The sequence below is a fragment of the Melitaea cinxia genome, chromosome 21, assembly GCF_905220565.1.
Source record: "Melitaea cinxia chromosome 21, ilMelCinx1.1, whole genome shotgun sequence".
Classification (NCBI taxonomy): Eukaryota; Metazoa; Arthropoda; class Insecta; order Lepidoptera; family Nymphalidae; genus Melitaea; species Melitaea cinxia.
Genome location: NC_059414.1, coordinates 9,766,424 through 9,789,151, shown reverse-complemented (window position 1 = coordinate 9,789,151; position 22,728 = coordinate 9,766,424). Strand labels below are relative to the sequence as shown.

The window sequence follows — 22,728 nt, the reverse complement described above, 5'->3', positions numbered from 1 at the left end:
TGCTTATACGAAAATAACAGCGGTATTTGTGTTTTTTAGAATATATACGTACAAATTGCTTTTGTAAGAAACTCAGAGTACATTTAATTTTGCAAGGTAGGTACTATTTTATCTATACTAATATTATAAAGCTGAAGAGTTTGTTTACTTGTTTGTTTGAACGCGCTAATCTCAGGAACTATTGGTCCAATTCGAAAAATTCTTTCAGTGTTAGATAGCCCATTTATTGAGGAAGGCTATAGGCCACATATTTTTTTCAAATTAACGCATGTGAAACCGTGGGTCACAGCTAGTTTATTATAAAAAGTTATGTGTTTTGTTATTTTCTACATTGAAAGAAAAAATATCAACAACAAAACCTTATTTACTTATTTCTTTTTATAGCTAGGTAGGTATTTCATTATTATCATTAGAATTGTTAGGTTCAAATTTTTGAATTACTGTGGAAATGTCTGTGAGAAATTAACTATTGTTTATACCTACTTATATCCTTGATATTATCTATTATAAATGTTTTAATATTCCGATTAATCTTTCTTTTACAATGTAATACATAAAGTGTATGTCTCCAAGAAAGTTATAGATAGGATCGATAACTTATCGTTTTGCATAAAACTAGTTCAAAGTATGAACTGAATTCGTTAAAAGGTTTCGCCAATTTTATGAAGACTTCTAACGACTTGACCTAATTTTACGAAATCTCAAATACATAGATAATAATCTATTCTTATAGTTCAAATTTAAATTGTAATTTAATTTATTCTTATATGTTTTTATAATACTACAACATCTTAACAAACTACAAGTTTTTAGTACTGACTTTGGGACGTTGCTTACTATTCATAAAATTTATATTTAATCAAGTTCACTATCCCTTTCTTAGAAATTTAGATTTATTATATTTTTGTTATACATTCATAGATCATTATTCTCTGATTATAGTTTGTTTAATTGTTTTATAATACAATCAAGTCGCATTTAATTTATTAAAAATCTGTTTTGGCTAAAGTTAGCTTTTTTAATCTTTTACCTTAACTTCTGATAGTGATGGATACATCCGACAATCGTTTTAAGACGTCGTTTCCTAAAAGATCACGGGGTGCGAAAATCGTGTGATGATATATTAGTGAATAAGGGGGAGCCATGTGACTAATGGCTTTATCTGTTGAAGTGTGAGGGACGGAATTGGGGTAGAATGTTTTGAAAAACCGTTGCATATGGACAAAAAAAGGGCAGCATAAAAATATTATTCTTAATATATTAAGATTCCGTTAGTTAGAATATAAAATTACAATGTATTTAATTATAATTCAGTTATTTATTATGCATTTGCAATGTTGGAAAGTAAAGCACAATAAAAATTTGATATTTTTTACTCTTTATTAATTTTTTTTATTATAATTTTATTAAGTCGTTTAAATTAAAACTTTATGCTTAAATATGGATTTAGGCCAATTACTGTTTAGCAGTCACTGTAATTTGTTAAGTTGTACATTTCACAATGGTTTTCGTACGTCATAGTAGAGATGTTCATGCCAGTCTCTAACTTAAAACCATTTATAAACTTAAGTTTGAGATACAAAAAGTATCACGACATCGACGACGTATATCGATTAAATTTTAATAATATCAATTTAGTTTGGTAAAAGTCCTGAATAAGTGAGAGCTAAATGCTGCGATTGTTAAGGGTAGTTAAAAATGTTTGAGGCTACGTAAACAGTAGATCCAGATATAATGGTAGCGTTTATAGATTTTCCATTAAGCCTGGCCAATTATTACAGCCTGTGCTACAGATCAATACGTAGTCTGGTCTAGTCTGCATAACGGCTTTTACAGTCGCGTTGAAAACTCCTTGTGCCGTATCCACATATATAGACTTTTTTATATGGAAATAATAATGAAACCTCATTTCTTGTTTTTATTTTGTTTATAAAAATATTTTTTGATAGATGTCAAGTATTTTTATTTTGAATTCTTCTTTTTATTTTATGTTTTGCAATTTATTAATTCTATTTTATATTTTATTACGTGTATTTTTATATAACTATTATTATTCTTCAATAAAGAGTCGGTGGAGATAGTGAAGATCTTATCATTACTTCAACCGTTAAATAGCGCATTCGCTGAATCCTTATCAATATTAATAGGTAAATAGAGGGCAGACATTAATTGTTTTAATTTTTTTATTTTAAACAAGTTATTAAAGTTTTAATGAACAGCGACTTACCTTAGCAATGGTATTTCTTATACAGCAACGATCACGATATAGATGATGTCAGATGTCTTGTACTGTCATGTTATGTATATTTATAATGCTTACTGTGTATTATTTTTGATGTATTTCCTCAGAACATAAAATACACTATTTTATATCAATCAGCCAATAGCGGGGTAGTAACAATTTGTAGATGTTAATTTATTATTTACTAGGCACCTACTCATGCGAGAAAAACTCTTTCATTAAAAATTTTAATTTTTTTCACAAAAGATATAAAAGAGGCGACTAAGGAATAACAAGGTTCTACAACCACCTTGGAACTTAAGAAGCCGACCGATGGCGGGATAACCATCCAACTGCTGGCTTTGAAATACACAGGCCGAAGACGGGCAGCAGCGTCTTCGGTGCGACAAAGCCAGTACTGCGGTCACCAACCCGCCTGCCCAGCGTGGTGACTATGGGCAAAACACATGAGTTCACGTTATTTTTGGCGTAAACTTGTGGAGGCCTGTGTCCAGCAGTGGACAGTATAGGCTGTAATGATAATGATGATAAAAAGGCCTGAAATGTACAAATAGATTCCTTAGCGTTTGTAGAAAAATGTAGAGGTTTTGTAACCAACTCTGCGTTTTCCTGAAGAGAGTCCTAGGCAATACAGTGTCTTTCTGACACTGTCTAAATCGTCTGCAATAGACGGATTAAGGCCGATGATGATAATGATGATGATGATGATTTGTAACCTATGCAACGTTTGGTAGACTATAGAGAAATATAATTATAATTATTTGTCACTGTTATAAATGATAGTACAACGGTGTGTGCTAACAATATTTCATTGTCGATTGTCTGGTTCACGTCGGCTAATTAATGAGAGCTTATCAATTAATTACACGCAATTTCGGTGCTTACAGTCATGGCATTTAATGGTTATCGGGTTCCATGGTTTATATGTACTATCTATTAGTAGTTAACAAAGCTATTGTTAGTAAATATGGTTATAATAAGTAAGGTATGAATAGTACACGTAACACACGTAACGTAATTTGAAGCACATTAAATGTTGCTTGAGAAGGCTTTGAAGAGTTTTTATAAAACTATAAAAAGTCAAAGGAGTTTCCCGTTGAAGATATCCATGACATAAGATATACTAACTATTTGTACTAGTTTTTATCCTGAAAAAGCTTTTAGTCACGGTAATATAATTTTTCGTATTATTAAAGTAGCTCTATATATATATATTCTTAGAATAGCAGCTATCTCTTAAAGGTGCGGAGTAAAAAACTGAAGTGAAGCTAAACTACCGTTTCGAAAATTATTCGAAACAAACAGTCAGTTAGAGAGCTAGTAACAAACTCTGTTTGTAACTTATTTACTTACATTGAGATACTTACGTTTGCCAACATGCGGTCTCCACTCTATTAAACGTCTGCTCACTGGTAGCCCACTGGTATTTCAACTTGCTGATTCAGTGGGTTGTTGGTTACTACGTTCTCTTGCGGATAGTCTCATTTCTAATCCTATCTTTGAGACGCTGACGTAGAAGTTACAAAATATAAAATAAAATGAAATATATATATATTTTTGGTATTTAAGTACCGAATAATTCAGCTTTATCATTGTAACTAAAATGATTTTTATAATTCAGTTTCGAGCACTATCAAGGAAAACTCAAAGAATTTTCAAGATAATTACATTGTTTTTATTCAGATCAATTTACATGTACCTATTTAGAGTTCGTTCGCTCACGAATTATGAGTTTGTCGTAGTCGTAAAAACCAAACAATCGAAGTTTTCAGACGATACGTCGCGATCGCGTGACGGTTGACAGAAACGAATTGCTTTCCAAATTGTATTGGAACGACGGAAATGGATCGGGTCTTTTACTTTAAAGTTCACATTATTTCAATATAATTTTATAATTTTGTATTTTAAATTTAAACAAAAATATTAAAAGATAATTGAAAAAAAAAAAAAGTGTTTACGTGATTCTGAATATAGAGTCTAGACCATGAAATTATACATCATACTTTTAGAAAAAAACATCATTAAAAACCGATTATAATTATGACCAAAATATGGACAGACGTCACCGTTGATATTCGTTAAAACATGTTTTTTTTTGGCCAAAAGTCAATTCAATGAACTGTAATTTTGTTTTTACTAAATTTTGAATTCTAATTTTGATTTAACACGATATATCTGAAACCATAAGGCGAGACTTGAAATTTGGTAGGAATATTCTTTTCGCCGAGTAGAGGTCTGCTAAGAACGGATTTTAAGAGGGGGTTGCGGGGGCGTTAACAATGGAAAATTCCCGTTTTTAAACTATGGCTCCTATCGACTCCAAATTTGATAGGAATCTCCTATGTGTGTTGTAGAAATAATCAATGAGCGGATTTTATGATAATTTATCCTCAATAAGGATTGCGTGGGTAGGCTGTTAATAATGAAAATTTTAAATGTATGTAACTCCGAAACTACTGAACCAATTTTTATCAAGCTTTGAAGGCACCTGTAATTTGGTCCAACTTGGGAGAGAGGGTAGTTTTTATCTCAATCGGACCCGGTAGGTGGCGCTGCTATCTGTATGTAACTCTGAAATTACTGAACCAATTTTTATCAAATTTTGTAAGCATCTGTAATTTGGTCCAACGGGGATTAATTAGCATTTATCCTTATCCAATTCGTCATCATTATCATCATCACCACCTCAGCCCATCGCAGTCCACTGCTAGATATTGGCCTCCACAAGTTCGCGCCAAAAATGGCGTGAACTCATGTGTATTGCCCATAGTCATCACGCTGGGCAGGCGGGTTGGTGACCGCAGGGCTGGCTTTGTCGCACCGAAGACGCTGCTGCGGGCAGCAGCCGTCTTCAGCCTGTGTATTTCAAAGCCAGCAGTTGGATGGCTATCCCGCCATTAGTCGGCCATCGAATTAAGTACCTTAAAAACATTGTTTATTTAATATAGTTCAATATGGCCTTTTACAGCATGTAATTTAAATGAATATTTTCGAAGATATTACAGATTTAAAATACTGGGACATATATAGCGGTTGCGTTGGTACCTGCCGGGCCTGTGAACGTTGTACATAAAGATATTCTGTAGTATATTTAGTATTAGCATTGCACCCGTGCGAAGCCGGGGCGGGTCGCTAGTGGATAAAAAATAAAAGATACGTTACTTTGACGAAAATTAAATGACTATTTTTAAATGTACAATTGAATAATTTTTAATAAAAAATTCTATTTTATGACTTAGAAATTGCATGTAATCTGCGTTCACTAAGATTACTATCAAAGCTAAATTACTTCCTATTAGGCTATGTCTGATCTTTCAAATTTCGCAACCATTGTTATTGTTATACCAATAATATTCGAATTTCATATGAATTATTATTCACTTTGATAGGTTTAAATTTGTCTAACAGGCAGCTTTGATCCTTAAGGACCCACGAACTCACACGAGCTAAAATTCAATCTTCGGCCGCATGAGTATTTTAGATAGATTTTAGATAGATTTTTAGATAGATTTTAGCCTTTTGTGATAAAATAGTTATTTATACCCCCATTCCATCGACAAAATTCGCTTACAGGTTATTTACTAAACCGGCATAAGTGTCGTTTTGACGATTTTGATTTATAATAAATCAAAAGTCAAAATCGAAAGCCTGGAATAGGCATTACAGGGTCTATGAAGGTTACTTGTTACAGACGGGGTTTACTTACACGTTTTGGCTTGACGTCGTTAGTTGGTTGTAGTCTTAGGTAAACAAGATCACTTTTAAATAAAAAAGATATCTACTTTTATTCATTCAAATAATACATCTCTGGGCTCACATGGCGAATTTGATTGTAGCGTTTATAGCGTTTGCGAGCTTTTTGTTAATATAAAGTGTTTTTATATACGATAATCTGCAGGTTCGAAGGTATTTTGTAAAAATAATAAATAATAAATAAATAAATATCTACACAATACACACACGGTCGTCTGTTCCTAAAGTAAGCAAATTAATGCTTGTGTTATAGGTAACAGTCGACTGGTATATAGCTACATATTTTTTTTTCGATAAACATACTTATAAATAATACATATATAAATAATACATATATAAATATATAAATAAATATTTATATTACACCCAGACTCGGGGTGGGAATCGAACCCACAACCCTCGGAGCAGAAAGCAGGGTCACTACAAACTGCGCCAACGGGATAGTCATTATATTACGATAATTATGTGGTTTTTGGTATGTGTAACATGGCAGGTGATAGACTTGATCCTTACATAATTTTTGCATAACTGGCAAGCAGTGACTTGCCGTCCTGCGGCCAAGTAAGTTTTGAAATATATTCGTATTATGCTCCATGAGCTCAACTCTTACACGAAACATAATTATGTATCACTTTATTATCTACGTAGTACACATTAGACTTATTTACATATTAATTGTTGACGACACCTTGGCGCAACGGTCACAACACTGGTTTGTGGCTGTTGTGATGGCGGTTGCGGATTCGATCCCCGCACATGGCAAATATTTTTATTGATCAAACTGATGTTTTTCGTGATCTGGACCTCTGTGCTTGTGTATTGTATGTGTTTCCGGACCCCAGATACAGGAGATAATCCTACTGGGGGCCGTTAAGTGTGAAGCGTTTTTTAGTTTATTTGTTTATAGTTAAAGCATTACATATATTGCGTATTAGTTGGGAATATTCATCCGTATATTTTCGGTAACTTTCAATATTGCTCTTGCGCAGTGAAAGCGCAGTGTGGTGGGCGGACATCAAATCACCATTACCACATTACCGTACTGTTACCGTAAACGATCGATGTAAGACAATAATGAAAACATGTATACGCTGATTGCGAGGTACACCGTTAAATAACAATTTTATTGTTATCGATATATGTACATATGTTGTATTGATGAAGAAAGTTTTGCATAGATTATTTCTTTGATCGTGAGAACATCGTGTGAAGTTGCTCCGGAATTGTTTTTTGCTAAATGTGTAATATAAAAAAAATCTTTGTTGTAATTATTTTCGTTTATATTTTATATAAGTATAGGTTTTATGAATGCATGCAGGCATCAATAACAAGCACTAGTATAATATAATATAAGTAATAAGAAGTATACATTCGATCTATCTGTATTATAAAATTATAGATATAAGCAGCGAAAGGTCGACGATCGTTAAAAGATACAAGGTTTTCACGAAAAAGGCTGAAAAACACTAGTTTAGAATGTTCACTGTTAATTTTACTTTGCAGCAGGAAATGTACAGTAAAATATTTGTCATATTATTCTATCTTTTAGTAATTTCACAAGCGTTTGTTAAGAATAGAATTATTATTATTAGTATTATAATAATACTTCTATTTTCATTATCGAGTTGAACAAACGATAAGATTATAATAATTTGTCTTTAAAGAGTAATTTAAAAAAATCTTTCTTAGTATCATCATCGTTTCAGCCTAATACAGTCCACTGCTGGACATAGGCCTTCCATACATACAAGTTCGCGCCAAAAATGGCGGGAACTCATGTGTTTTACAGTAACCACTGAAGTAATATATAAAATCGTTTCTCACTAGAAAACTTAATGTTTTTAAGAACTATTTAATGGATTTAAGAGATTTTCTAATGTGAGTTTTAATATACAGCATTGAAAGTATTTAAGTAGGTATATGTAAATCTATGTTTATATGTATGTATTTCGAAGAGGTTGGCGTCGTGCAAAGTGTCCTTAGTTTCGGCAACTGGCAACTGACAAAAAATTGCTATGTTTTATGGAAAAAAATCAGGCTTAAACAACATAATTTATTATGCTAAATATAACTGTTACCAAAAAAATGCTGTTTTATGGAAAAAAAAATCAGGCTTAAACAACATAATTTATTATGCTAAATATAACTGTTACGGAAAATTATTACACTTGATGGTTGCATCAAATGAAGTTACTACAAGTGAGCGTCACCTAAATGTTTAATAATGCGATTTTTTATTACACCATTACCAACACGTAACAACGCATGCGAAGGCCTCCTTTACTAAGGATAAAAATCAAGAACTCATTCTGTCAAAATGTCCTACCCACAAAATTTCAACATATTTATCTTGTCTGCTCACGTCCGTTAATTAAAACAATTCGATATTTGAAAATATTAAAAACAATCAAAACAGTAGGTCCTTTATAGAGTCACTCGACCATATGAAAACACTTTTTTAAAAATTTGTATAAAGAAAGGATAGAACTAACTCATTTACTCGCTTAATTACTACAGACCAGTCTATTGCTAGACAAAGGTCCGTTGGGGACGCCTAAATATAAAAATGTTTGCAATTTTTTCCAACAATTTCTAAGAATATGTTCAAAAAAGTTCTTTTGGTGTGGATAAAATCTGTTTTATCGTCTATTTATATATTAGAAGACACAGTATAGCGTCAAATATAATCGATATGTCTTCATTATGGGCACGTGAACTAGTAGCTCACGGGTCCTGTGTAATTAATACGCAAGGTGTACTTACTGGTTGCTACGCTTCCTGAATACTGATTTTATTTTGCAACTATTAGTGAAAAAATAATATATATACATATATAAATGAATGTTTGTCTGTATGTCCTTTATAGAATCGAAAACTAAGGATTTGATCATGTCATGATCTTCAGCAAAGTGTTGTGCATGAGCCCACAAAGGTTTCTAAGTTGGTACGAACAAAAAAAAAAAGCTAGTAAACAATAAAAAGTAAAAAAAAGCGTAGCAACGCGCGCCGGGTAGGTACAGATAGTTTTATAATAAAGGTCTAATCGACTGGTGGCTGTTTAACATCAAAGATATCTAGAAAACTGAAATATAGAAATCGTTGTTAGAATTATAGAAGCCGAAACATTTGCCTGTGTATGTATATTTGTTCGAGCATTACGACGTATGCTTTTTGACGCAGATTTTACAATTGTGATACTAGATGCAAATTATCATCTGGTGTATATTTTATCTTGTAACGTGTGTTTTGTTCATATAAAATACACACAAATTTTTTGACATGGCTATGGTCTCTTTACTCCGAATATGAAAACAAAATTTACCATTAAATTTGTGTCTATAATGTCCATATAAATATCATGCAATGAATCACATAATCAGAGTAGTAACCAGTAAAGTCAAAGCAGGTACAGGTCTGCAAGCATAAGAAATAAAAATGTATATTGCAAATAACAGTCACTAATTGGCGAAACAATATTTATAATATAAATCGTCTGTCGTAAGTTTAGTGTCTCTTTTGCATAATCTGTTACTGGTTTGAAGCAGTTGCTCAGTCTTCGAACTGAGTCCATAATTATTTAACTTAACCCACATTTGCCAAGGCTGTATGTCTTAAAAGTGACCTTAGTGTTGTATCGAATGCAAAAACATTTCATTAGCGTCATTTACAATTTTATTTTTGTTCAAAACAATCACCAACAGCTTTAATAAATATATGCTAAATACTAATTTGAAAATATATTAATCACAATGTTTATATTCATTTAATACAAAACAGTATACTTATATAATAAAAAGTTGAACCACGCGTGAACAGAAGAATAGTTAATTCTTTTACAAACTGTTGTTGTATAAAAATTTGATCAATCCAATAGTCATAGTACAATAACATAAGTAGGATTCCGTGCGACCAACGTTTGGTTCCAAGCTATGAGTGTAAATATTGTAGGAAACAGCCGTATATTCCAAACGTTGGCCCTATTTGTGAAGTACATCTATGTGCAATCGTTCAAGACTCTTGCATTATGTCATAAGAGTTGCGTTATTATTGCAAAGAATAGGTCGTTGGTATTTCTGTCTTAATTCACTTGTTGTTTCACTCTATCACTTCTTACAATTAATATTTCAACTTTATATAATACTTTATCACAAAATTTTTAAATTATAAAATATATTCACAATATGAAGCTTAAGAATAAGCCTAGTTTATTTATCATCTTCAAAGAATTCTTCTGATAACGGTACTTTGCTTATTTGGTCATAAGTGTATGTGCTAAAGAATCGTTGCGTAACATTCATGGCGTAGTCGATGGCGTAGTCGAGGATCGGTCCTCCAAACTCCTGAGCGACGAGTTGAGCATTTGAGTTGAGAACCTCCAAAATGTTAGCACCTAGAAAATAGCAATGAATTTAAATCGTCAAATTAAAAACACAACTGTGTGCACACACACGTACGCACAAACATACACTCGGAATAAATATATTTTGTTACTATCTAAAAGGGCCGCCAGAAATAAAATTTTACTGTATAGGATGTATGCATGTCGAAATTTTCGAGAATATTTGACTAATTTAAAAATATCTTAACATCCTATCATACCAGTTCCACATAATACATACTGAGATGAGATTTAACAACACATGTCAGTTAAAAATCTTGAAAAGTTTAAAATGCTTACCTAAATACTGAAATGGTACTTACTTATTTGTGGACTACCCCTGAAGAGGTTGGTAAGGTTTAGTTTAAGGTCAGTTCCGTAATCGGCTTTGTACTTATAAGAGTTAATTTTATAATGCCCTTCCCCGTCTTTACCTTTAACAACCTTTTCTAATACCTCCAAATGGATATGTTGATTCCCTGCAATAAAACAATAAAAATTAAAAAGTTTAATCAAGTTTAGTTTGCTTCGACGGATTACGAAACTAAAATGTAATCGACACATCGACATCACGACCATATGTTGTTAAGCAATGTCAAAAAACTAAAATAAACAAACATATAAATTATAATTGCAGTAAAAATGAATAAAATATGAGATTATAATTTGTGATTACAAGAATGATCCCTGTTCGAAACGAACTTTGTTTTTAAAAACATAATTTTGTATATATCATTAGTTATTTTTTAATATTTGTTTTAATATAACCTTTGTCCTGACGGTAACGAAAACAAAAATGAGAATTATTGAATTTGTTGCAGTTGTTTGGAAGTTATGCGCATGCATACATGAATATTTCGAATTCGTTCGACATTCGTTAATTATTGTTGATTGCAATTAATGACATATTGTAATGCGACCTAGATGACTAACATTTAACTGGAACTACATGTTTTATTTAAGTGTCAGATTAGTATTGTCAAAAAAAAAACTGTAATGAAAAATCCAAATGTTGCTACGAACATATTTTGATTTTAGCGCTTCCCTCTGTGTCAAGATTAAAGAGCAGAATCTTTCCATTAATGCTATATCGGCCCTTGATAGTGAAGTTGCAATGCATGTCGAAAATAAATGTTCGTTTTTCACGCCGAGATCTGTGAACAAAATAAATAAAATACGTAAAATAAACCCAGGATTGTTTAAGATTTTAAGAATCATCTTTAGTAATAAATTAGTATAAGTATATAATATATATAATAATATATAATAAATAAGTAATAAATTTGAAACTACAAGATAATTTGAAATAAATTAAGATATCGACACATTAAGCTGATATACGCCGCGTTGGCGCAACGGTCACAGTCATGGATTGTGCCTGTTGCGCTGGTGGTTGCAGGTTTTTGTATTATTGTAAAACATTTGTATTGGCCATAACAGATGTTTGCTGTGATCTGGGTGTTTGTGCAGTCCTTGTGGGTCTCTCCACTTTGCCTCAGAGAGTATATTAAGCGTCGGTCCCGGTCTTTATCATGATCCTGATAGTGATCGTTACTCATAGTAGGGAATATATCCGCAAACCCGCATTGGAGTAGCGTGGTGGATTGCTCTGATCCTTCTCCTACATCGGGAAAGAGGCCTAAGCCCAGTAATGGGATATTATAGGCTAAAGCGAAACTGATTTACGACATTAAAATAATACATTTAAATGTTCTTTAAAAAATAATTAAGTGAGTATATTGTTATTTAATTGTTTTATTGAATTTCAATAGAATTAATGTAGTTCATTTCTACCTTAATTCCATGTTTATATAAAGTTCATGTACTTAAACAGAATCATACATACGATTTATTTTTTGTTTTGCGTATGTCTACAGAGCTGGGGCGTTTTAGATTATATGTAATTTACTGGGTCGTATATAGTATATATATCTCGATTTAGCTTAATAATCTAAGTAAGGTCTTTTATATGCATATTCTTTAAAGTAAATTTTTTTAGTAAAACAAATAAAAAATTACAAAGCGTACTTGAGAAAATATTAAAAGAATGCGATTTACACATATACGTACAATGTTAGTTGATATATGAATGTGTGTGCTAATTACTTAAGGATGTTTGCTAAGGCAAAAATGATTTTACTAGTTAAAAATTTATAATGTCTATATTAAACAGAGCTTATCGTTGTAGAAAAACATATGAAATATACGCCAATTTAAATTTGATGAGTCATAAGCTCAACATAGATAGCTTTAATATTAAAACGTTTTCTTCTAGAGTGGTTTAGAAGAGTTTTGATATGGAGTTTTGTATGATGACTCATAGAAGCGTTACAGGTACATTTTACTGTAATATATTTTAAATAGAAGCGCGTGAAATTATGGAAGTCACAGAGAAGGATTTGGAGGATGGATTATAGGGCTATAATCTCATATATGAAAAATAATATTCAAATACTATTATTTTTTATATCAAACATTCTGATTTATCTAGTTACCTATAATGATATCTATCACTAGAATGCAAAATAAGCATGATAGGCGTATGATAGTTAGAGTTAACTGTAATCTTTGAGCCTTAGCAACAGCGGGATCAGAAGCGCATTGCAAACCTAACCTCTGTTGTGTCGCTATCTTAAGAGTAATGGCTACGTTATGGCGAGAATATTACACGAAAGCAGTCCTATACAAAGTCCGTTTCTTTAAATACGTATTTTTACGTATAGCTTAGCTAGCTTATAGTTAAATATTGTTGATTTTGCTAATTTAAAATTTTGGCTGTGATGTTCTCTGATTATTTTTTATTTCAGGGTACTCAGGACTTTAAACATGATTTTATCTACTCTACAATAACATAATAAGAGTCACACACTAGAATAGTCACTAAAATAAAAAAAATTGTCAATATTTATATTTTTAGATAATTTGTATTGGAATACAGTTGATGTGACATTTTATGATTAACATTCCATAGTAAGTCGTCTTGTTAGCGAGCGCCATTGATTCAAATTAGACAGTTTATTTAATTAAAATAAGCAATCAATTAGCTAGCAAGGTAAATAATCGTTTAATAATTGTTTTATAATTGTTTTCTTTGGCTTTATATTAATTTGATATATAATTATAATATCAATATAAAATATTGGAAATAGCTGCTGTCAGTAAAGAACTTCATGTGATGTATCTTGTAATCTGATTTTGCTTACAATTTTGTTGTTTTTAATTTTCTTGCGTAGAACTCTATTCGAATTTTTTAAATATAATTGTGTTTGCTCGTAAACGAAAAAAACCGACTTCAATTACATCGACAAGTAATACAACGTAACTAGGCGAAATAAATTAACAAAAAAAAAAAAAACAAATGCACTAGTCGTGACTACGATTTTCGAGGGTTTCCCTCGATTTCTCTGGGATCCCATCATCAGATCCTGGTTTCCTTATCATGGCACAGCCCTTAGGATATTTCCTTTCCAACAAAAAAAAAAAGAATTATCAAAATCGGTTCATAAACGACGAAGTTATCCCCGAACATACATAAAAATATATACTTTTCATAGATATTGTGTATTAGATTTATAATGTTTAATCGGTATATATTTAAGTGTTTACATAATTTATACTCACGAAACTTTTTCCGGGACGCAAGTGCTTAATCCTACCAATTTGCCATTATGGAATGTCATTTTCACATTTCCCGGTAAGTTCATAGTGATGTTCTTTTCTAGATACAGAGGATCTAGAGGCGGTATATCAGCCTCGGGGATACCTCTGACCACCCCCGGAATTGCATCTAAAGTGGCTTTAGTGAAGCATTCGTCTGTCAGCTCTCCACAAGGGTGGATGAAGTCAGCTGTAAAAAAAGTTATTATATTTAAATAAATTACAATTTCTAAAATACTTGTTCTTAATTTATAATCAATTATAACACTTAAGTAACATCTACTAAACTAATAAAAAAAAATTTTCGTACTTTTGGTGAATTTTAAGTTGTTAAGTAAGGTTGGGTCTTTAAACAACAAACGTTATTTGAAAACATTTTAGTGTATGAATTATTATTCATAATCTTATATATAAAATTCTCGTGTCACAATGTTAGTTAAAATACTCCTCCGAAACGGCTGGACCGATTTTCATGAAATTTTGTGTGCATGTCGGGTAGGTCTGAGAATCGGCCAACATCTATTTTTCATACCCCTAAGTTATGGGGGTGGAGGGATTAAAGTGGTTAACAACATATATGGCAAAACAACGTTTGCGGGGTCAGCTAGCTTACTATAATTTTCCAATATATTTCATCTACATTGACTGTTTATTATTTGTAAACTTCTATCAAGAAGTAAGGAGTAATCTAGTTGTGTTTACTTAGCTTTTTATATTTATATTTACGAAAAATTAGGTGTATTATTAATTAATCTATTTATAAGTGAAGTTTTTTTCTGTTGCTTGATGTATATCTACAAATTAAAATAAAATCATTTTACCGATGTATTGTTAAACATACTTCGCGTAAGTACAGTAAATCTTTCAACAGTTGCAGGTGCTTAAAATAGGCCAGAGACGAACCGTAAGTTTATTCGTACGAATTTAATTTTTATTTAATTTTTTACAACACGTAACAACAATTCACAATAACATAAAAACGAAGACATTAAATGATCGCGTGTTAAACATGTTAATAATTGATTAACCTTTTATGTAATTATTCGTACGTTTCGTACATTTAACTATGTAATAACTTTACGTTAAACTTCTAGATTTCTCTAGTTAACGAAAGGATTTTTTTTCGAACTTTAAAAAAAGTTAAGGCTTTTTTCTTAGTTTGATTTTTTTTTATAGTCACGAGATATTAATGTTCGCGGTAAGTTATTTTAATCCAATCTTTATGTATATAATTGTTTCGTCTGAGGGTAAAATGAACTTTAATGAGAAGATTTCTTGGTATGAAAACAATTTGTTGTCTTCCAAATTAATATTAAAATATAGTATTGTGATTTTAATAAAAATAACTAATACCCAAATACATTTTTAAATGAATACTTACGCAAAGGTACCAATTGCAAAGTGCCATGGAAACAAACACACAGCACGGTCACAGTGACAAAGTTACGCAAATATTCAATATGCTTAGACATTATAAATAATAAATATTAATTTTAACACGGTATCGCCACAGCCGACGTTCAGTGTGTGAATGGCTTTATGTCCCTCCCTTGGAGTCGATGTTTCGACGTTGCAATTAAAGAGCGTTTCAAGGATTTACGTCGGGGTTTCGTTGGTGCGATTTTTAGTGTACAGTAGAAAGGATGCTGGTAGTTAAAGATTTTTTTTTTAATTATAAATATTGTAATATTATCTGCTTTCTTTATCTTTTTTTTTAAGTTAGTGTAGCATCACGTGTATTTATTAGAATTATAGAATGCTACTATATAGACTATTAATAATACATTAATTATTATAACATTATTTTAATCAATTATATGGTGATCAAAATTTTTTACTTTCGATTAATTACGTCGTCGCCATAAAGTAGATATGGTTAGTAATTTATGTTTACTCATTATGTATGGTTATTGTAATTTTATAATTTCATGCGTTTTAGTTAAAAAAGCAACATAAAAGTATGAAATTATTGTACTACGTAGTAATAATTATATTTAAATTTTAATTAACTTAATTTCTTTTGATTTTAATAACTAAGTTTTTACATTCCTATTATTTATATGTTAAAATAACATAACTTCAGTTTTTATACGTTATATAAAAAAAGCTATTCCGAATTTTTTTCTTAACAATTTAAATAAAAAATTACGCTAATTACAGTCTTTGTACATTTCAATGTCATCTTTTATATTATTTGTTCACTGTCATATAATGATTCTACGAAAACGAACGTCAAAAATATTATGAAGGTACATACCTACGTCCTATTTGGCATTGATGTTTTTATAAGACAAATCTGTATGATGACAGATTTCAATTTATATGAAAATATAGGTCAGAATACAATACAATTCGCTGTGTGGCTACGGCAGTAAAGAATATAGACACCCCCTCTCTTCCTGTGGGTGTCGTAAAAGGCGACTAAGGGATAACACAGTTCCACTACCACCTTGGAACTTAAAAAGCCGACCGATAGCAGGATAACCATCCAACTGCTGGCTTTGAAATACGCAGGCCGAAGACGGGCAGCAGCGTCTTCGGTGCGACAAAGCCAGCTCTGCGTCACCAACCCGCCTGCCCAGCGTGATGACTATGGGCAAAACACATGAGTTCACGGCTGTCCAGGAGTGGGCTGTGATAGGCTGAAATGATGATGAATGATGAGAATAAAATTATTTCAAACAATCTTATTTTTCATTAAATTAAAATATTTTACTCGAAAAGGTTGCTAAAAAGTGGGTAGTTACAAAAAGTTGTTTCCTGTTTCACCGATACATAATATGATTTGTTTTTTATTTCATAACAAATGTACATACAGTACATTTATTAACTATAAATTTATTCAGAATAATAAAAGGATTATTACTAAGGATTCATATTTTTTTTTCATAAATAGTTTATATAGTATGGACTTATATAAGTAAAGTTGAAATATAAAACGCTTCCTCTGTTAAGTTAATTAAAGTTTTTTTTTTTGTAGTAAACTGTAATGAATTGTTTCAGAAACGAATTTAGCGGATACGACTAGAAGGAGATGTCAAGGAAGATGTATAGTGCGAGATGGAGTCCTTGGTAGCGATACATTTTATTGGGACGCTTTTGATTAGAGCATTTCATTGTTCAAAACTTAAAAAAAATGTTAAATTTAAATTTCTTAAATTTACTAGCTGTGTCCACGACTAATTCATCCGCGTAGACTTTAACAAAAAAGTTAATGTTCAGTTCGCAGTTATAAAAATTAAAAAACTTATAAAATAAAAGTAGCTTAAATTGCTCCTTATTACACCAGCTGTCTACCAGTAAAAGTCCCATCAAAATTGGCCCAGTCGTCTCAGTGATTAGCCAGAACGAAGAGACAGACAGTAGGACGTTGAGTTGAAGTGTACATTAAAAATTTCAGCGAGAGACATATTATTAAAACCAGCAATAAGATATCAATTAATTGATGAAGCGATTGAATTGATTTATTTTATTCCTTTACTAGCGTCCCGCCCCGGCTTCGCACGGGTGCAATGCTGATACTAAATATACTACAGCATGTCTTTATTTATAGTGTGAAAATAGCTAGCATAGTTATTATTAACATAATTTAACAACAACATTCAAATATGCGCGTTAGATTACGCGTTGTTACAGAAAGCGTTGAAGAAATAAAGGTTCACTGCTCGTTCCCCGTAGGTGATAGCGTGATAATATGTAGCCTATATGTTGACCCGACTTCTTAATAATATTCATGCCAAATTTGAAGTAAATCCATGCGGTACTTTTTGAGTTTATCCCGGACATACATACAGACAAACAGACAAACAGACGAAAATACTAAAAACCATATTTTTGGCTTCGGTATCGATTGTAGATCATACCCCAAGTATTCTTTAAAAAAAATATTCAATGTACAGTTTTGGACTTTCCTACCATTTTATTATATGCATAGACAATTGTTATAATTTTTTCTTATTAATATTAATATTTGTGTTAGTATATTTCTTACCGCGATACAAGGCGAAGCCGTCCAATGTTGAATGGATATTTTAACCAGCTAACTGTGACAAGGAACCAACAGGAAATCAGCAGGAAATTATTAATTAGATAACTTTCTAAACACTTGAGTTTATTTTTTTTAAATCGAATGTTTGTTTAATTTGTACATATTTGTGGAAAATTGTTATTACCTTGTACGTAGTAAAACGCAAAAATCACGCTTTCGACGGAAATATCTACTTTGATTATATTCAGATTGATGTTTAATATGTGTATGTACATTCTAATACAGTAAAGCTGAACTATTCGTTCGTTTGTACAGTCCATACAAATAAAAAAATGTATGCTAACCTAACATACGTTGTTCTGTCTGTTCTGTCAAACGCATGAAGTTAAAAAAATTAAGTTTTCTGAAGTTTTCGATTTATCGACTTTCTGAAATTTTCGATTCTTCAAGGTATTTTTTTTTAAATTTTAATTCTGTAAGATCTTTCTACAAAGTATTAATAAACTTCAAATATAATAGGCGATTAAGTCCAATCGCTCACAAGTTTTGCGCTCAGCAACAACTAAAGCGATTAGTTTTTATTTACGTAGATTAGAAAGTGTGAGGATTTATCGAAGATTTCAAATTATTGTGTCATATCAGATTGATTCACAGCAAAGAGTATTTAGTTTGAGTCAGTACGAATGTTTAACTATATGTAATTTGTTTAACGTCATTTTAGACAGTACGTCTTAGATTATGTAATAGTTGTTTTTAGATGGTTTTGTACTGTGACGCCATTACCTTTTGTTGAAGCGTTAGGTCAAAGTCTTCCTCAATATAATACTTATGTATTGCAGTTGTTTGGTAAAGAATAATTAATAAAATAAACTTATTTAAGGAAATTATTTATTATGTTTACTAAATTGCTGAAAAAGATTTTTTAAATACCACTTAATTGGCATAGAAGCGTTTGGTATGCTGGCCTGCTGGGTAGTAAAACGTAAAGTCACAAGTGCGTTCCCGACCCTACACCCGCTCTCAACACACTAGAGCAATATTATGTGGATGTGTTCGTCTATACAATATATATCCAGTAGAGATATTATCCCAGCCGATCTGCTACAAATTTTGAAAAATATTACTGCTGTATCCTAGCTCACTAAAACCTAAATTGATTTAGTTGAAAATCAAAATCAAAAATAACTTTATTCAAGATCATTTTCGAATAGTCATTTTACAAATTAAAATTTTAAGGTGTTTATTATTATAAGCTACCACCGATTCGGAATGTAGATTCTGCAGAGAAGAATCGGCAAAAAACTCTGCAGTTATCCTTTTGAAAATAACATATAAACTGTGTTTTAGCACAAAATTAGTAATATCTGGCTTGAAATACGGCGCCACTAAGTCCACACATCTTTATCAACTATGTCCTAATCTAATGTATGTTATAATTCTGCACCGAATAATACGCTTTATCTATTAATCTCTTTTTAATAACTTGAAACCTGGAATGTACCGAAAAAATCGAGTTGCGGATCATCTTAAGCGAGATTCATACTTTATCTTATAGGCTTTAAAGAGACGTCACTATTCACGAGGAAATTAAAATTGATTTAATCTTATTATTTTGTTTAACGTCTAGAATAAACTAGAAGAAGCAAAGACGACTACGTGTTAAAGTTTTCCAATTGGAAATTTCCATAATTTGAGAATAGACTTAGTAAAGACATACCAAATTTAAATGGCAAAGAAACAAGTAGCCAACACAAACTAATTTACGACATCCTTTCAATTTTCAATGAATAAGTATCATCATTTATTCAAGTCATTTACCAATGTTTTAACATAAAAAATATTCCTAATGTAATATGCTTAGAAAAGCGTGTTGAAACGATCATATTACTATTATTTATTTAATTTTAAAATTATTGTAAATGTGTGCTTCAGAACGACGTGACGACACGTTGACGCAACAATTACATCACTGATTTGTGGCTATTGCACTGGCGGTTGCGGGTTCCGTGCCTCGGAGAGCACGATAGGCCATCGGTCCCGGTTGTTATCATGTACATCTGATGATCATTACTCATAGTAGGGAATATATTCACCGACCGGCATTGGAACAGCGTAGTGGATTAAGCTCTGATCCTTCTCCTACACGGGGAAAGATATCTATCCGCAGCAGAGGAATATAACAGCCTGAAGCGTAGTTCAGGAAGTTATATAGAATATGATATACATAAAAGAATAGAAGAATGTATGTATTACATACCTATGTATATAGCTCCTTAAATATTTGGCTACCAAACTTACAGCAACACTTATTCTCACCTACAATTTACCTTAATGTCATGTCAGACGTAAACATTTGCAGACGCTAAAGTTAATCTTTTAAATTTTAATGAAATTAATATATTTTTAAAGCTAGTCGTTACGCTATTGTTATAAGCAATTTTGTAAAGTATATTTTTTCAGGGAAAAATACCGGCTATACTCCAAGAAATAACGATACTCTCAGAGACCTCGCCGAGTAAATGAAAGCAACCTTGCAAAATGAACTAGGTCGATAGCTCGCAACATTTTTCCTGGACAATGGTTTTTTTTTTTTATATGTCACTAGGTCGGCAAACAAGCTTACGGCTCACCTGATGGTAAGCGATTACCGTAGCCTATAGACACCTGCAACACCAGAAGCATCGCAAGCGCGTTGCCGACCCAATCCCCAATCCCCCCAGGAGCTCTGGTCACCTTACTCACCAACAGGAACACAATACTGCTTGAAAACAGTATTATTTTGCTGTGATCTTCTGTAAGGTCGAGGTACTACCCCAGTCGGGCTGCTCCATATTTTGAGCAGGAAATTCCTGCTGTGCCCTACCTCAGTTGTTAATCATTAAATCATTGTTATACAAATGCGTATAACAATGATTTCTTTTCCCTTACTTACAAAGGTGTGTTATAATGATTACCCACTAAGAGAATGATTACAAATGATTACTGTCAGAAGGGCATTCAATTTATTTAATATGTGAGGTGAGGAACTGTTAGACGTGAAGCTTAATGTTCGACTTGACGTTGGTTTATGTTAACGATTCGAAGCCAAACTTTTTTTATAAAAGTAATAATATCTTCTACATACGTTATTGATTGATTTATTTTCAGAACGCCAATTATGAGACGTCCAATTGAGTTTACTAGATCCCTTCAGTTTACTGTTTATTGGATTCACAAATACTTGATATCTCAGATAGCTACCAGTGAAATATGCTCGCACATTTAATGGCTCTCCGTAAGTAAAATGAAAATCCTATGCGAGTGTACTATACACATATAAAGAATAGGAAATTACAAAATATAGGTTCCGAAAAATATTTATGTGACTCGAATACTCGTAAATATTTGTCACGATCGAGGATTGAACACTGGTAGCGTTAATTGTGTCGCTGGACAGTCACTGTGGCTATAAAGTGTTTAAAAATGTAAAGTATACCCCGAGTGGGAATTATTGAGTAAAACTTTTTAAATTATTTCATTTATATTTACGAAATAAATACCATTTTAAATATCCTTTTATACATATTCTCATTGTCTTATAACATTCACTCGCGGTCGTCTGATCCTAAGGTAAGCAGCTTATATTAATGCTTGTGTTATAGGTAACAGCCAACTGCTATAACTAATTTTATGGGCGGAAATCGATCCCACAACCCGCGGAGCAGAAAGCAGAGCCACTACAAACTGTGCCATCAGGCTAGTTCAATACATAGAAGAAAAAGTATACAAATGTAAAGAAAAAGTATGTCATACACACACTTCAGCCTATCGCAGTCCACTGGTGGACATAGGCTCCCCAAGTTCGCGCCAAACATTATGGCGCGAAATCATGTGTTTTGCCCATAATAGTCCCTGGACAGGCAGGTTGGTGACCGCAGGGTTGGCTTTGTCGCACCGAAGACGCTGCTGCCCGTCCTCGGCCTGTGTATTTGAAAGCCAGCAGTAGGATGGTTATCCCGCCATCGGTTGGCCTTATAAGTTCCAAGGTGGTAGTGGAACTGTGTTATCCCTTAGTCTCTTCATAGCACACCCACGGGAAGAGAGTGAGTGGCACGGGAGAAGATATTTATTATTATATTATTATCAAGATATTAAAATTTATGTAGGTAAACAATTTTTTAATATCATATTAAATATAGTACGAATTATATAGGTAAGTTACACGATTTAACCCCATGATCTCTAAGCTATTTTGACAAACACATTTAAATAAATGTAAACATCGAAAGATCACGTCAAATTACTTACGAAGCAAATACGCCTTATGATAATTTACACAAAGACCATAATGATAAAAATTGGCGAATACAGTTAAACTTACTGGAATAAACAATAGTTGTGTAATAAGTCACACAATTGTTGGTTTGAACGTTTTAATACGGACCTTCTGATGTTGTAATGAGGTTGTAATCTTACGAGCCCTCTGCATACGTATAATAGCTTGGACAATCCTTGACATAATGACGTAAACATCGTAAACGTTGTCTAAACCATTGTTAAAAGTCAACATGTTTTTTAATCTACTGTAAATGTATTTTCTTTGTCTAAAGAAAAGTAAAAATTACACAGCGCGCGTACTATTGTTTTCTTAGCTTCAAACAAGCACGAATGCGTTATGAATTTTTTATTGATGGCTCTATACTAGAATAGAAAATACGCGTCTGCTCTTGA

At 32.1% G+C, this 22,728-nt stretch overlaps 1 protein-coding gene across 1 annotated transcript; it reads right to left on the bottom strand.

Moving 5' to 3' along the window:
• Positions 1-9,720: 9,720 nt before the first annotated feature.
• On the bottom strand, positions 9,721-15,502 carry LOC123663929. Its single transcript, XM_045598570.1, has 5 exons — positions 15,412-15,502; positions 13,995-14,220; positions 11,397-11,527; positions 10,697-10,852; positions 9,721-10,385 (listed from the first exon to the last, which is right to left on the bottom strand). Exons 1-5 carry the CDS (start codon positions 15,500-15,502, stop codon positions 10,201-10,203), a joined length of 789 nt encoding a protein of 262 aa, XP_045454526.1. The 3' UTR covers positions 9,721-10,200.
• Between the last annotated feature and the right edge of the window lie 7,226 nt (positions 15,503-22,728).

Excerpts from the sequence above, each read along its gene's own strand:
- LOC123663929 (XM_045598570.1), bottom strand. The coding sequence starts at position 15,502 with ATGTCTAAGCATATTGAATATTTGCGTAACTTTGTCACTGTGACCGTG. Across the intron at positions 11,528-13,994 it reads TGCGTCCCGGAAAAAGTTTC|ATCTCGGCGTGAAAAACGAA; the intron begins GTGAGTATAAAT and ends TTTTGTTCACAG. Across the intron at positions 10,386-10,696 it reads CAGGGGTAGTCCACAAATAA|GTGCTAACATTTTGGAGGTT; the intron begins GTAAGTACCATT and ends GCTATTTTCTAG.